Source organism: Chiloscyllium plagiosum, unplaced genomic scaffold (assembly GCF_037043375.1).
Source record: "Chiloscyllium plagiosum isolate Xiang-an unplaced genomic scaffold, Cpla_swu_hap1 HiC_scaffold_22, whole genome shotgun sequence".
NCBI lineage: Eukaryota > Metazoa > Chordata > Chondrichthyes > Orectolobiformes > Hemiscylliidae > Chiloscyllium > Chiloscyllium plagiosum.
The window spans coordinates 13,488,666-13,505,838 of record NW_028270160.1 but is presented as its reverse complement, the minus strand read 5'-3'; the positions used below and the strand labels follow the sequence as shown (position 1 = coordinate 13,505,838).

General features: G+C 41.8%; 1 protein-coding gene across 3 annotated transcripts; it reads left to right on the top strand.

Moving 5' to 3' along the window:
• The first annotated feature begins 288 nt into the window (after positions 1-288).
• zdhhc16b (zDHHC palmitoyltransferase 16b) lies at positions 289-16,599 on the top strand. Of its 3 annotated transcripts, none has more exons than XM_043712984.2 (10): positions 289-413; positions 4,139-4,391; positions 5,007-5,201; positions 5,746-5,834; positions 6,486-6,514; positions 7,010-7,143; positions 8,788-8,873; positions 9,156-9,279; positions 12,260-12,330; positions 15,140-16,599. In XM_043712984.2, exons 2-10 carry the CDS (start codon positions 4,155-4,157, stop codon positions 15,249-15,251), a joined length of 1,077 nt encoding a protein of 358 aa, XP_043568919.1. In that variant the 5' UTR covers positions 289-413; positions 4,139-4,154; the 3' UTR covers positions 15,252-16,599. The 3 variants fall into 3 exon arrangements, with proteins under 3 accessions (XP_043568919.1, XP_043568918.1, XP_043568917.1); XM_043712983.2 differs by having other exon boundaries at positions 295-433; XM_043712982.2 differs by having other exon boundaries at positions 295-502.
• The last annotated feature ends 574 nt before the right edge of the window (positions 16,600-17,173 follow it).

The window sequence follows — 17,173 nt, the reverse complement described above, 5'->3', positions numbered from 1 at the left end:
ACTAACAGAGAAGTTAAAAGTCAATGTACTCCACTCATCCTGCAATCTGTCATTGCTATGCATTACTATTTGTTGGATTCTGTAGCTTTGATTTAATTGCCAAAGAAATATTGTCTGTGCTCGGAAAGAGAGAATTGTTAATCACCTAAAGGAATCACCTCACACCCTCAATACACACTACGCTAGACCTTCACACCCATTTCAGCACCTCACCACAGGATCTCCTAGTCATTATAGTGAGTGGATGTATTAATCTAATCTGGCTAATTTATACTTTGTTCTTATTGCAGACATTATTCACCAACTACTGTACCTTGAAGTTCAACAATAACCTCAGGAAGCCTGCAGGAGTCAGCGCACAATGCCTGTTTCCTTAGATCCTGGGTCACTGTTTCTGTTGTACTCATCTATCAGTGAGTGAACTCATCTTGAGGTGCGGACTGAACTCCTACAAGGTTTTTAGAATATCAAGGGATTCAGGTGGATTATACATGAATAACAGGTATCCAGAAGTGATTTATAGACTGGAAACTAATCGAGGGGTTTCGGGGTTTAAATGTGGTGTAACATACATGCAAGATTGAGTTACAGATTGGAACCTAATCGAGGAGTTTTGGGTTTATATGTAGTTCAGTAGATACGATGGATTGAGTTACTGATTGGAATCAAATCAAGGGGTTTAGGAGTTTATATGTAGTGTAACGATGTGTGGAATTGAATTAGAGACCGGAAACTAATCAAGGGGTTGGGGGGGTTTCTACTTAGAGTACAGATACGCAGGAGTGCATTACAGACTAGAAATTAATCGAGGGATTCAGGAGGACCGGCGTATATATAGAAAAACAGATAGCAGGAATGAATTCCAAGCTGGAATCTTAATTGAAGGGTTCAGGGGGATTATATCTACCTAATGGGAGGGTGTTTGATAAGACAGTCTTGTGTATGAATGATATAGCAAATTGTTTGTGAAACCCAAGCAGGTTATCAGCAGACCATCTTTGTTGACCATTTCAATTGTCGTCACTGCAGGTTAATTTGTGGCTATAAATAATGTGACTCTCTCTCACCTCCAACCTCCCACTCTCTATCCGAACTCTCCCAGTTCAATTCTGCTGGAAGTATTATGTGATATTCGGAAGTGCCCTCTCAATTTCACATTATCTGATCTGAATTGACACACACCTTCCTCCCTTTAGCTTAGTGTATGGCTGCTCCGATCTTTTCTTATTTGCCCTTGACATTGACGCTGGAAAGTAAGGAATGATTTCCATTTTGAGACTCTACCATTGCCTTTAATGGAATTAACCTGCAGTTGGTTTTAGTGAGGGAATGTTGTATGATTTGTTAATGCCAGACACCTGAGGACTTATGATGAGAATGTGGGTCATGGCAGCAACAGAAGGAAGGATTTGAACTTCTCCCCCCTTCTTTCCTCCCTCACCCTATAACTGCTGCAAACCACCCCCCTCAAAAACAAAGGGATAAGTCCCACTTTGAAGAGAAATTAAACAGATGGAGGCTAAAATCAGAAGGAAGATTCTCCTCTTCTTCCTCACCTCATCCAATTTCTATGGATTGCATATGAATTCACCCACTTTTCAAGCAAAAACCAAGAGAATCCACTGAGATTTATAGAGCGATTCATGTTGCCGCCAACACATCGTAAAGCCTTTGCAGTGAATTACAGTCAGTGTGCCGCTGCAGTGGCTGTTGTTAACTGCGAAAGTATGAGACCACCACCACTAGCAAATGGCAATTCAGCTAAGCTTGACTGTGTTAACTTAGGGGTATCAGCAATCTTTTATTCAATATAGAATGTTGAAATCTGGACCATTCTCCCTGAAAAATATTCTGGATTTGGGACTAAATGAGAGCTGTCAAGACTAGGATTGATAACACTTTGTGGAATAAGGGGAATTTGGATCAAATATAGGTTAATGGGGTGGAGCCATATGTCTCAGTTGGAATGGGAAATGGTCTTGAGGGGCTGAATGACGTGCTGTTATTCCTGTGGTTTCTCCTACTCTGTCAACAGAGCAACGTTCATGTGGTCACCCATTTTGTTAATGGATCCCGAAGATACTTAATATCTGGGCAGCTTGGATTGAAATCTCATCCAACAGACAGATAGTACTGCAGGAGTGCTGCACTGTCAGAGGTGCTCTCTCCAGATAAGCCAATAAATGGTGGCCATACTACTCTGATAGATGTCAAAGATCCACTGTCCTAGTACACCATGACCATTGTTTTCCATTGCCTGTATGAAAAGGAACAGCCTCAAAAACTCCCAAGTTTGTCAAACTTTATTTTCCTTTCACAAATGGATATTGACTTTAGCTTATCTGTTTTCTAACTGTTCAGTTAACACGTCCATTATAAATTGTAACTTTACTGTTTGTTTGAACCCCTCAATTAATTTCTAGTCTGTAACATACTCTTGCATATCTGTACTCTATATAGAAAGCCCTCAACCGCTTGATTAGTTTCCGGTCTCTAATTCAATCCCACATATCTGTTACACTACATATAAACTCCTAACCCCCTTGATTAGATTCCAATCAGTAACTCAATCTATCGTACCTATTAAACTACATATAAACCCTAAACTCCTCGATTAGGTTCCAATCTGTAACTTAATCCTGCATGTATGTTACACTACATTTAAACCCCGAAGCCCCTCGATTAGTTTCCAGTCTATAAATCACTTCTAGGTACCTGTTATTCATATATAATCCACCTGATTCCTTGATATTCTAAAGACCTTGTAGGAGTTCAGGGGAGAAGTTCAAACCCTCCCTGCTCTCGCTGCCATGACCCACATTCTCATCATATGTCCTCAGGTTTCTGGCATTAACAAATTCTTGTAAATTTAACAAGTCTACCTCCTTTCAAAAGTATTGGTGATATGTTTGCTACTTTCCGGTCTGCAGGAGCCTTTCCAGAATCAATAGAATATTGAAAGATAACCAGCAATACATCTGCCATCTCTTTGAACATAACGATAAAATAAATTGAAAACAGCTGATACTGGAAATCTGAAACAAAATCCAGAAATTGCTAGAAAATCTCAGCAGGTCTGGTATTAGCTTCAGGTCTGATGAAGTGTCATTGGACTCTGCTTTCTCTCCACAGATGCTGCCAGACCTGCTGAGTTTCTCCAGCATTTTCTGTTTTTGTTTCACCGCTTTTAATATGCTGGGATGACGCTCATTGGCTCCAGGGGATTTGTCAGCTTTCAGTTCAGTTGATGTTTCATATCCCACCTTTTTAGTTCAGTATTACTAATTTCTTTTAGTTCCTCACTTTCACCAGTACCTTGGTCACCTAGTATTTATGGGAGATTTTCTGTATTTCCTTCCAGACAGATAGATACAAAGTAATTGTTTAGTTTCTCTGTCATTTTCTTGTTCCTTGATATGTTCTGCTGTCATTACCCTGATTGGGCCACATTTGTCCTGACTAATCCTTTCCATTTCATTTATCAAAACAAGCTTTTGCGATCTGTCTTATGTTCCTTGGTAATTTGCATTAAAATTATATTTCAACTTTTGGGATTTTCTGAGGTTGTGAAAGGTGCCGTAACAATAAAAGTTTTTTTCCTGTTCACCTGGAAAATGAAACCTTGGAGAATGCTACCGTCTTCCAATTCAGTTTTCTAGTTTTATTTCAACTTGAGGTATCTCGTAGATCACACAACCACCTTTATTCCCTGCTTAGAATGGTTCGTTCTTAAAAAGAACAGTAGAACATTTGCATTTGCTCATTGATGCTAGATCAATTGGTCATTTTAAATCAGAGGTAGAAAAAAGTTTATTAAGCAAAGCTATTAAGGCACATGGGCCAAAGGCAGGGTGTATGGAGTTAGGCCATAGATCAGCCATGCTCTCATTGAATTGAGGAACAGGCTTGAGGGGCTGAATGGCCTACTCCTGTTTCTATAATTCCTTAAAGTTTTAAACATTACATCAGCTGCAGTATTCTTAGTCTTTGCTTCAATCGTGCTGTATCTGTCCTGGGAGTGTTTGATAGTGTCGAGGGAGAACTACGAGTGAGATTTACTCTGTCTTGGGAGTGTTAAAGGGAGCTTTACCGTCCCGAGCTAACCTATACCCAGGTATATCCTAATTCCTTCTTACAGGCTGGCCACTGTTGGAATGAGAAGGCGACTGCATTGTGTCTGTACAGCAATGCGTTTGTTCCTGAAGTGTCTCCGACTAGGCCGCAGGCGGCGTTCGAAGCTCTTCCACCGTGTGAGGACCCTCTGGAGCTACAGCAAACTGTGTGTCAACTCACTCGTTTACAACACCTTCACCAACACTGATGTTGTCCTTGACTCCTTATTTGAGCCCATCTATTGGCTGGTAGATCATGTGACCAGGTGGTTTGGAATGGTGAGTGTAGCATCTTCAGGTTATTTTTTAATATCCACTCTTGGAATGTCAGTGTCTCTGACTGGGCCAGCATTTACTTCCTATCTGTAATTGCCCAGGGGATGCCGGCGACTAGCTGCCTTCATACAGTGCTGTGGTTCATTCAGTTACAGGCACACCCATGATGTTCTTTGGAAGAGAATTCCAGAATTCAGCAACATTGAAGTTTATAGTGATATAATTCAAGTCAGGATGCTCTGTTGCTTTGAGGGGAATTTGCAGTTAGTGATTTTCTATGCATCTGCTCCCCTTTTACTTTCAGGGGATAGAGGTCATAGGTTTGGCAGATACACTGCAGCAACTCTCCAAGGTACCTTACAGATGGTACACATCGCTGCTACTTTGTGGTGTTAGTGAAGGGAATTAATGATGGGATGTTAATCAAGTGGGCTGCTTTGTCTTGGATGGTGTTGAGTTTCTTGAGTTTTATTGGAACTGCACTTTTCCAGGCAACTGGACAGTGTTCCTTCACACTCCTGACTTGTGCCTTCTAGTTTGGGGTGTAATGTCTCAACCTCTCCTCCTCCTCCTCACACTTTGTTTAGATTAATTGCTTCTTCACTTTGTCTTTTGCAGGTGTTTGTGATCCTGGTCATTATTCTAACGACCACCATTGTGATGATTGTCTATATTTGTGTGCTGCCGGTCATCATGAGTACATACCCTGTGGGCTGGATTGCGTGGCACCTTTGCTATGGGCATTGGAACCTTATGCAGATTGTATTTCACTACTACAAAGCTGTGCGGACACACCCCGGATATCCAACAGAGGTATGGACTCTTTGAATGCAAGGTAAGGTGGACAGGAGGAGAGACTAATTTGGAAAGAACAGAAAGGATGTGTGGTTCATGGCAGGGTGTGAAAGGTTTGTGAAGGTAATTCTTTGCTATCATAAAGGGGGAGAAGAGTGTTGAAAGGAAATTGTTTGCATTTGTATAGCACTATTCACAATGTATAAACGTAAGTAATGGAGCAATCACTTTATGCACTGAAACCCTGTGCTGCACCTGTCCCGGGAATCATGATTTGGAGATGCTGGGGTTGGACTGGGGTGTACAAAGTTAAAAATCACACAACACCAGGTTACAGTCCAACAGGTTTAATTGGAAGCGCTAGCTTTCTGAGCGCTGCTCCTCCACAACCAACTGATGAAGGAGCAGCGCTCTGAAGGCTAGTGCTTCCAAATAAACCTGTTGGTCTATAACCTGGTGTTGTGATTTTTAACTCTCCTGGGAAGATTTGATGGGGACAGTGTAGAGTTTATTCTTTATCTACTCCATGCTGAAGCTTGGTTATCTCCAACTTTATTCGCAGGGGAAAAGTGACATTCCAATGGTTTCAATCTGCAGGAAGTGTATTAATCCCAAACCAGCTCGTACCCATCACTGCAGCATATGTAATCGGTAAGAGTTTTGTTCTGTCCATTTGAAGTAACCTTGAGGTTTAATGCTCCCTTGGCAGGGGAAAAGCAGGATTAATTGGTTGGGATATTCCAACTGCTTGCTCATATGAGTGTGTTTAGGGGAAGGGTTGTTCCTGCGTGGTTGATTAACATAGGCTTATTCGGGTGGGGGTGGGGTGGGGGTGGGGAGATGTTGGCTGGAGCACTGCTGTGCTTCTTCCCATGGTTGAATAGGCAACCTGCACTCACCATCCCACACACACCTGAATAGGGTAACCGCGGGATGAATCTCTGTGGAACTAATCCTGAATGAACACTCCTTCCCTGTTTTGCTCAGAATATGGGTATTGTTGATAAAGGTGACATTTACTGTTCATTTATAATTGCCCTGAGAATATTTTTAAACCCTTTATTTTTAAACCCTGGTAGTTATTTGATTTGAGCATCAGAGGGTAGAGGCGTAGGATAGAGCTGGTCCTGACCAGTTTGGACAAGGGCAGCAGGTTTCCTTCCTTAAAGGACATTACTGATTTTTTTTTTACAGCAAACTGGCACAGTTTGATCCCTTTTTTTATTTGCAATAGACTTTATATGAGGAGCAGGACGAGGTAATACTCCTCCATTGATTAACCAGTACTTCATTATCTTCCAGATGTATATTGAAGATGGATCATCATTGTCGTATCCTTTTTGCACTTTAATGTTTTAGCATTTGCAATTTTAAATCCTCTTCAAGCTGAGTTAGTCTAGAAAGCCTTATCAAACACTCTCGGGACATTTACATTATGGGGTTAGGTACAGAGTAAAGCTCCCCCTTTACTGTCTCTCAGTTAAGCGTACCCAGGGGAGCTACAGCGTGTATTTGGTACAGACTGAAGTTTCCACTACACACACTGCAGGACATGTACGGCACAGGGTTAGATACAGAGTAAAGCTTCCCCATACTGACCTCTTCAAACACTCCCAGGTTGGCATAGAATGTGTTATATATAGAGTCATGCTCTAACTATCTTGTTTCCATCAGTCACACCCATGTACAGCATGAGGTGTAATGAAGAAACGCTAGTTGAATTTCAGAAAACTCCTTCTAGAGCATTAAAGGAGTGAAATAAAAGGAGGCTCTGTTGTTGCAGCTCCTCCCCAGATTCGTCTGTTCTCCTTAACTCTACAGCCCAGCTTGGCTGAATAACTGTGTGGGCCATTTTAACCATCGATACTTCTTCTCCTTCTGCCTATTTATGACACTGGGCTGTGTGTACTGTAGTGTGAGCAGCAGGGAGTTGTTTGTAGATGCATATTTCACCATCAACGTAAGCTGCGAGTGTTCACATTGGTGTGCTGGAATGATATGTCTGACACGTTTCCTTATGTAGAATGTATTCTGGATTGTTTAGCTGTGTTTGTGCTCCACCAGAGCAACTCTCCATCTTCTCAGCCTATTGGTAAATCCTGTTTCATTATGTACGTATCTAATATCTCCTTTAAGAACATCATTGTTCACCTCACCCACCCTGTGGTGATGATTCCGACATTGTCACCATTCTAGGTGAACAGTTTGCTCCTGGTTTTTCAGTGACTGCCTTATATCTGTATCATTTAGTGGTCATCTGGTCATTCAGTGACTGCCTTATATCTGTATCATTTAATGGTCATCTGGTCATTCAGTGACTGCCTTATATCATTTCTCTCGCGCCTTCACTATGTCTACCCTATTGAAACACCTTAATGACTAAAAAAAAATCTCTAATAGGTCATCTCTTAGACAAGAATATTGACTGTGTCCTACTCAAATTCCCACAAGAAAATTTATTTCTAATTTTGGAAATCTAGAGCATGTGACCAGAAAAGTTAGCCTGCTTCTGTAAAGTCAGGGTGCTCTTCAATTGAAGTGACACTTGCCTTACTTGTCCCAAAATAGAAATTAAAAAGCAGCTGTGTATTTTATTGATAATGTTTACACTGGGCTCTGCTTCTAAATCCAGAATTTTGATCAAACCTTGTGTTTAAAAACTTAGTGCTATCTCTCCCTGATGGCCCAGTGGAGAACTATGTCACAGAATGAGGGGTAACACTTTCACGCAGAGTGTGGTGTGTGTGTGTGTGGAACAAGCTGCTATAGGAAGGGGTGGATACAATTACAACATTTAAAAGGCATCTGGATGGGTATAAAAATAGGAAGGGTTTGGAGGGATATGGGCCAAATGCTGGCAAATGGGACTAGGTCAGATAAGGAGTCCTGGTGGGTGCAGACAAGATGGATTGAAGGATCTGTTTCTGTGCTGTAGGTTTCGTGACAAGTGTTACAGAGCAAGAGGAGGCCATTTAGCTCTGTGCCAGCTTCCTATCTGTGTCCCGTATACCACAAGCTTGAGTCCAGATTGGCTGAATTCTGCTAGTGTTTAGGTGTGGACGATTGCTGCTAGTTAATTTGGGGCCAGGTTTAAGTCTTCAGTCATTTAATCAGAAACATTGAGGCTGATTCAAACAGTGGCAAAGTGCTACTCTTGCCAGTGTCTCGTCTTTTGGTTGAGATATTAAATTGAACAACCCCTCCCTGTCTCCTCAGTAGACAGCCTTATTTCTCAAGGTGCAAGAGGGTTCTCTATGGTGTCCTGGCTGATATTTAACACTCAACTGATATTGTGAGAAGGAAATGATCGAGCAATTATCACACTGCTGTTTGTGGGAGCTTGCTGTGCCTATACCAGCTGCTGTAATCCCTATATTACTACAATCCTTGCATTTCTTTGTCATCCTCATCTCTTTCTCATCCTCAAAGGTGTTGGAGAAAATCTGCTTATTCATTTTCTTCTTTAATTTTCTTTGTTTGAAATAACTAAAGCTTTCTTTGATAAAGAGAGTGATGTGTGAGGTACAGGTAAGTGTGATTCCCCTTGGCTCCTAACTAATGCCCTCTTTCTCTCTCTCTCCTCTTCTGTCTTTCTCTCTGACAGACGGCCACAGAGACTACAGCTCCCACCATATCCTTCCGAGAAAAAATTTTCCACAAGTGTATAATTTATCTCTGGGTTCTCTGCAGGTCAGTGTTCTCATTTCCTGATACAACCACCCTCGTGTTTGTATTGTGGGATCTTGCTGAGCACAGAATTTCCGGAATGATTGCCTAATGAGGGTATTCACTTCACCGTAATGTAACTGTATGTGATGTGAATGAGATGTCTCTTAGATTAAATAATAAAGTACCAGCTAAATATGATTATTCCCTCTCAGGTTGTGGGTGTCAGGAGGACATGTGACTTTTGGTTGATTTGTTCCCCTCTCTCTCCTCCCCGCCCCCCCCCCCCCCCATTTCCTTGGTTAGTTCTGTAGCCCTGGCTCTCAGTGGCCTCACCATATGGCACACTGTCCTCATTCTCTGCGGGGAGACCAGCATTGAGAGACACATCAACAAGAAGGAACGGCAGAGGCAGCAGAAGAAAGGCAGAGTAAGTCGTAGGAGTCGGAACTCGGCAGTGTCGTGTGCTGAGGACCCCGGCTCTCAGGATACTGCAAAGATGGGAGCTGTGTCTTGGGTTTTGCTGTTGCGTGCTGTGTCGGCTGGGTTGGGGTATAATGTTGGGGGTGAGGGGGCATGTGTCACGTAAGACTTCGAGAGATTTACTGCGTTGGGGAAGTGATGGGGGATATGGGGTGGGGTCAGTGTTAGGCGGTTACAGCGTTGTGGGGTGCTGTGTCAAGTGATACAGAAATGGGTGAAAGCTTGCAGGAGCACCAGTTTGATCTCTGTCTAGTGACTGGTGGGGAAGAGAGGTATTGCGCTGGACTTCTGCAGTCGAATAGCTGACTGGGCCAGGAGGCATGGCAACCTAGATCATTGCCTGAGAGATGCAGGTGAAGAAACAAGCAGCACTGTTTTAGTTCACCACTCTGTGTGTTGAATTCTTTTCTCAGAGTCAGACAACTGCCCATGTCCTGATCCCACACTGACTTCATTGAATACATCATAGAGAGGCTGTCCCCCTGAGCAGGGCTTAGTGGAGGGTTCACAGTTGCCACTTGGTGGTGGGCAGAAGATGGTGAACGCACAGGGTGGTGGGGGTGAGGGTGCAAGATTTAATCCCCATCTGAAAAGCACAGTTCATGTGACGTGTGACCTGATGACCTCAGCCAGTGTTCCTTTGCTGTCTCTATTGGCGGTGAGTCACAGGTGCAAAAGTTGCTCTCTCTCCTATGCTGCCTATCAAAGCTGTGGGAGAGCAAGGGCCACCAAAAAGTACCATGTATATATTCTTTGATCATTAACACAAGGGATGCTGTGCTATATGTCAGACACCTTTCCTGTTCAGGCAGATATAGCACAGGGTTTGTCTAGTGATTATAATGGGTCAACCAGGAGTATCAGAGGTTCTGCTCGCTCCGAGAGCTGGCTCTGAAGAAGCTGGATCAGTGTCAAGAACTCTCCATGCATAAATAAATGGTGAGTTGGTGATGGGATATTGACCACTGGAGTTATTTTAGTTAGATACAGAGTAAAACTACCTCTATGCTGTCCACAGAAAACACTCCTGGGACAGTATAGAGGGAGCTTTACTCTGCATCTAAACCTGTTCTTTACCTGCACCACATATTCGTGGGCCTCTTGCTGAGATATTTGTATCATCCCTAGTCACAGGTGAGGTGCCGGAAGACTGGAGGTTGGCTAACCTGGTGCCACTGTTTAAGAAAGGTGGTAAGGATAAGCCAGGGAACTATAGACCAGTGAACCTGACGTTGGTGGTGGGCAAGTTGTTGGAGGGAATCCTGAGGGACAGGATGTACATGTATTTGGAAAGGCAAGGACTGATTAGGGATAGTCAACATGGCTTTGTGCGTGGGAAATCATGTCTCCCAAATTTGGTTGAGTTTTTTGAAGAAGTAACAGAGGATTGATGAGGGCAGAGCGGTAGATGTGATCTATATGGACTTCAGTAAGGTGTTTGACAAGTCTCCCCATGGGAGACCAGTGAGCAAGGCTAGATCTCACGGGTTACAGGGAGAACTCTCCATTTGGATACAGAACTGGCTCAAAGGTAGAAGATAGAGTGGTGGTGGAGGGTTGTTTTTCAGACTGGAGGCCTGTGACCAGTGGTGAGCACAAGGATCAGTGCTGGGTTCACTACTTTTTGTCATTTATATAAATGATTTGGATGTAGGAGGTATGGTTAGTAAGTTTGCTGATGACACCAAAATTGGAGGTGTAGTGGGCAGTAAAGAAGGTTACCTCAGATTACAACGGGATCTCAGTCAGGTGGGCCAACGGGCCGAGGAGTGGCAGATGGAATTTAATTTAGATAAATGTGAGGTGCTGCTTTTTGAGAAGGCAAATCAGGGCAGAACTTTATACACTTAATGGTAAGGTCCTGGGGAGTGTTGTTGAACACAGACCTTGGAGTGCAGGTTCATAGCTTCTTGAAAGTGGAGTCACAGGTAGACAGGATAGTGAAGAAGGTGTTTGGTATGCTTTCCTTTATTGTTCAATGCATTGAGTATGGTAGTTTGGAGGTCATGTTGCAGCTGTACAGAAGATTAGTGAGGCTACTTTTGGAATACTGAGTTCAATTCTGGTCTGCCCTCAGCCTCCGACACTCCAGGGAAAACACCCCCAGCCTATTCAGCCTCTTCCTATAGCTTAAATCCTCCAACCCTGGCAACATCCTTGTAAATCTTTTCTGAATTCTTTCAATTTTCACAACATCTTTCTGATAGGAAAGAGACCAGAATTGTACGCAATATTCCAACAGTGGCCTAACCCATGTTCTGTACAGTCATGATCTCCCAATGCCTGTACTCAGTACTCTGACCAATAAAGGAAAGCATACCAAACGCCTTCCTCACTATCCTATCTACCTGTGACTGCACTTTCAAGGAGCTATGAATCTGCACTCCAATGTCTCTGTTCAGCAACATTCCCGAGGACCTCACCATTAAGTGTACAAGTCACCACACCAGCTTATAGTTCCCTGGCTTTTCCTTACCACCCTTTCTTAAACAGTGGCACCATGTTATCCAGCCTCCAGTCTTCCGGCACCTCACCTGTGGCTATCAATGATACAAATATCTCTGGACTGACAAAGGAGTGTATAATGATGGGTGGTGTGTAATAGACTATGTGATAACAAGGCCTGGTGTGTGGGGGTTGGGGTAAGGACATGGGTGAATGTGCCTCACGCACTAAAGTTGTTGAACTCTATATTGAGTCTAGAAGGCTGTGGAGTTCTCAAGTGGAAAATGGGGTGAAACACTGCAGCAAGCCTGAGACAGAGATGTTGGCCAGAAAGCACGGTGGTATGTTGATATGGCAGCTAAATGCAAGCTGAGGGTCCTTTTTTTTTTAAGGATAGAATGTAGGTATTGTGCAAAGCGGTCACCCAATCTATACTTGAAGTTGCCTCAATCTTGTTTTACAATTTTCTTCACCTTAATCAGATTTTCAGGAATCCCTATCATGCTGGAAAACTGAACAACTTGAAATTATTTCTTGGGATAGAAAAACGAAGGTAAGTGTTTACATGGAGTTCAACAGAAATTATGAATTGTAAATGGGCTATTTGGCTCAATCATTCCACTTTCCCCTCTCCATCCTATTTCCCTGCTCCTTGTTTCTTTAGTTTTCCTGATTACAGCTCAATTGTTCACCGTTTAGCCCATCAAACCTGTACCAGCTCTCAAGCAATTTAGTGAGTCTCATTTCCAGCCCTTTTTCTCTGCAGCCCATAATGTTTAAACCTTCCGGTGTTAGTACAATTGCTGTTGAAAAGCAATGATTGATCTGGTTTCACCACACTGACAGGCAACACATTCCAGATTCTAAACACTTGCTGCAAAGGAAGATTTCCTAACCTCAGCAACTATTTCTCAATTTTCCCCCAAGATCACAAAATATTGCAGGCCCCTGAGCCACATTTGATAAGATTGTGATTGATCTGATTGTGCCTTTACTCCACTCTCTTATCTCTATATCATAATCCTGAACTTCCTTGTCAAACAAAAATTATCTAGCTCAGCTTTGACTATTACCAAAGATCAGCCTCCATGCTTTGTGTGGAAAAGAATTCGACTTTCCTCTGAGAGAATGAATTCATTCTCATCTCTGTCTTAAATGGTAAACTCCTTAATTTTAAATAGAGTCCGCAAATTCTAGATTTCCCCCAATAAGGGTCAACTTCCTCCCAGGATCTACCTTCTCAAAATCTTCTGTTTCAATAAGACTACCTCTTATGCTTCTGAACTGAAGTGTAAATAGGCCTAACCTACTCAACCTTCTTTATAAGGCAATCTCTTCATCTCAGAAATCATTTTAGTGACTTGTTTCCAGTGTAAGTATATAACTCTCCTTAAATAAGGAGACCAAACTATACCAATAATCATAAAGTCCTCAACAGTTGTAGCAAGACTTCTGTTTTTATATTCCAATATTTCATTGCCTTCCTAATTATTTATTGTATCTGCATGATAACCTTTTGTGATTCATTTACAAAGGCACCAAGATCCCTCTAATGCAGCATTTGCTGTGTCTCACCTTGTTGGGAAAAAAACTTCTATTCTTCCAGTCCAAGTGGACAAGTTCATTTTTTTTCTACATGATACCAATCTTCAGTCTACTCACTGAACCTATCAATATTCTTTTGCAGGATAAATCTCCTTACAAATTGCTTTCATTATATCCTTAGAAAATTTGGCTACGTTACAGTCTGTCTCTTCATCCACGTCATTGTCATGGCTGGTAAATAGTTGAAGCCCTAGCACTGATCTCTGTGGCATATCCCTAGTTAATTTACCAACCTGAAAATAACATATCCTGACTTTCTCTCCTTTTTTCTTTCCTATTAACTATTCCTGTATCCATGCTAATAAATTGCCTTAACACCATGAGCTCCTGTTTTGTGCACAAATCTTTTATGTCATATCCTGTCGGATGCGTCGAGGAAATCAAAATACACTGCATCCATTGGTTCCCCTTTATCTATCCTGCTTTTTACATCCTGTTGTTCTGTCACAAATTTGTTAAACACTGTTTTGCATTCACAAAACCATATTAACACTGCCTGATTGTATTCGGATTTTCTAAGTGTCTTGCTATAACCTCATTAACACTGGATTCTCACATATTTCTGCAATGATGACTGTTAGGCTAACTGGCCTACAGTTTCCTGCTTTCTCCTTCCATTTTTAAAGTGTTGTATTGATAGCTTTCCAGAATCTCTGCAATTACAACCAATGCATCCGTTATCTCTTCAGTGATTTCCTTTGAGTAAAGGGCTTTTGCCCGAAACATCGATTTCGCTGCTCATTGGATGCTGCCTGAACTGCTGTGCTCTTCAAGCACCACTGATCCAGAATTTATATCTTTAACCATGCTTCCTTCCTCTGTGCGTAAATCCACTTTTATAGCCCTATTCCATGATTCATATTTTTGCTATTTGTGTGCCCTTCAATTATTGGATCTCCTTTAATGTTGGCTTCTGGTATTTTCTCATTCTGTTTGCTGAACTTCTATTGAGATACTTCTATAATTCCTCCTGTGAAATCAGACAAGGGAAGGAATTTCAGCCCCCACTGCTACTCCTGTCACAGAACACAGTGGCCCTGAGTGCAATGGCCCTGCCTCAGGCTTCGAATGGTTGTTTTCAAAATCTCCACCTTATTTGCCATTATTAACTTGCCAGTCTCATCCCCTATGGGATTGTTGAGTGCTTTAGTTAATTTTTTTTAGTATTCTTATAAAAACAGAAAAATAGACTAAATTTATTTTCATCATCCGTTTCACCTTTCAATCATCCTTTGCTGGTTTCTAATATTTTCCCAATCTGCTGGGCTACTGCTAACTTTCTAAGATTGTTCATCTTTTCTTTTTGATTCCATTCTTGTACATCTATCCAGTGCTGGATGTGCAGAAACTTCCACCGTTAAATATTGGGAAGACTGAAGCCATTGTTTACAATTCCCTCTCTGAACCCCAGCTGCTTTAAGTAAACCAACCCTCCTGATCCTTTTTTTAAAATCAGTTATTAACCCATTAGGTGTCTCAATTACCTCCTCTTTTAGTTTGGGCACCAAGTTCATCCTTGGAGAAAACAGATGCAAAATGTTATTTTTTAACCAAACTTAAATTTTTTTGGCCCCTAATTGGTGCCTCTTTTTTTGCTATTCTTCTGTCCATACATTTTTGGATTTGCTTTCATGTTGGCTTCTTTTCTGATCATCTGTTTCCTGCACTTTAGTTTGTTGCTGTAGCCAATAATTTGTGGGTTTATTCTTTTAGTAATTGGTGAATCATTACATTTGTGCCCTCTGTTTGCATTCCAGTCACTGGATTACTCGCCTACTGCTCCCCTCGTCACACCTACCTTATGGAAATGGTATGACATGGACACTGCCATCAGCCTTCAGTGTGGATAAGGCCATACTGGCGATTTGAGGAATGACAAAAGAGACATCTGACGAAAGACATCAAAAAGGCTTTTTTGTTTGCCTGGAGGAAAAGAACTAATAGCTTCACGCTTCCCTGTGTATCCTGGGTCTGATAACAGATACAAATTTTCGAACGGGAAAACTCAAATGATCCGTGGTGATCGGTTGGTGCTCCGTGCATTCAAAGGCAATAATTACAGAGTCAATGAAGCAATAAAACACCCGAGCAGATGTGACGGGAGTAAATTTCCTTGACTAATGGTTATGCTCATGCCACAAAGCTGTGCTTCCTTGGATGGGCATTATCAGGGACATTTTTTTGAACATAAAGGTTTAAGGACTGTGTTTTATAAAAACTGTAAATGATTATTGTATAATGATTGCTTTCTTTGTTAACTTTGGGTGATGTTGAAACTGGCAATAACTTCTGAGTGGCCCAGAGGGGTGAAGGGGTGCCCACACCTGATCTCAGCAGACTTCTCCCCAAAACCCCAGTGGACCAACCCCTTCCCCATCACTCTCTTACAGTAAGATTCTAATGAATTAAAACCCTTTAGTGGAAGAAATTGTAGCTAGTCTTTAAAAAGCTTTCAGGTTGTGTGGTGGCTGGAGTTATTTTTGCTGCAGTCAGTTATATATTGTGGTGATGTATTAAGCAAGTTGTCATGTAGGTCCTGAGTTAGGTCATTCTGGTGCTGATTTTAAGTGGATCTGTAGCTTGGGGTACACTGTTTCTCACTGCCCAGTAGGGGGAGGAGTGAGTATGAGGCAGGTACTGTTCTTAATCAAAACCACTCCTCCTCATCCATAAATTCCAGTGTAAATAATCAAAGCTAAATCTTTGTTGAATTAATATTGCTTCTTTCTCATCCTTTACTAAAGCAGAAATTTATCCCAGACCTGCTCATTAGCTTTGGGGTTATTGAGTGCAGAGTGAGAACTGTCATGTGAATAATATCAACATCCAGTTGAGCCAATTTGAAGATCATTCCTTAATTTTGATATTAAAATTCCCTCACTGTTCACTGAGAGACTTAACTGGAAAACTGGAGTGGAGTCCAATTAAGGACAAGCTTAGGACTGCTTCTGCCACTGCACAGTGGCAAGGTTCACACTTAAGAGCAATTTATTAAGTATTGCAGACCCCGACAAAAAGGGAGGCTCTTTCTTGGGCTTCTTTTGGTGTTGACCCATGTTTGCAGCTTATTTTCTCCTTGTCTTAATGTAACTACACTACCTTTGTAATATGTATGTTTAATGTGACCAACTGTGGATACTCTACACCAGAGGCTGGAGAATCTGATTGGAGCTGGAAAACCCAATTAAGTGTTACAAATAAAGTATCAGATTCATTACCTCACTAGTTGCTATTTCCCCAGAAAATCATTTATTGACCATTGAACAGAGTGATTTGCTAGGGTTGTTTGAGGCTAGTAAAAAGTCATGTGTTGTTGTGTCCAGAGTCACATGTACAGTAGGTTCCTGATGCTCCTACAATAGCCCCAGTGTGATAGTCCAAAGTAATCAAGGTGACCTACTGAAACAAAAGCTATCTAATCTGAGGCTAGATTCTAGTTTCTCAGCTTGATACCACTCTTACATTGATATTTTAACTCCGGCAGCCTCTAAAGGCATCCTTTGAAGAGTAAAAATAACACACACAATTTTTTTTTAAAATGTTAATTATTTCTCCAGTGGAGAGTTAATCTTACATTAAAAGTTGTGCAGGCAACAGTTACAGATCACACTTGTTTTTATAAACTAGTTGGGTGGAACTAGTAAAGGCTCAGTAAGTGTCACCTTTCATTTTCACCACTATCTTTGTTCTACGTAAAAGCTGCGTGTGCACAGCACATCTTATAGTCCACTTAGCTCTGTCAAACCAAAAGCCAAAGGGGAGTGCTTTGAGTTAGAGCACCTTACCAGAAG

Bases quoted from the DNA above. Each gene is read 5' to 3' on its own strand.
- zdhhc16b (XM_043712982.2), top strand. The intron at 8,874-9,155 runs GTCAGTGTTCTC...TTCCTTGGTTAG, and splicing joins TATCTCTGGGTTCTCTGCAG to TTCTGTAGCCCTGGCTCTCA. The intron at 12,331-15,139 runs GTAAGTGTTTAC...TTTGCATTCCAG, and splicing joins CTTGGGATAGAAAAACGAAG to TCACTGGATTACTCGCCTAC.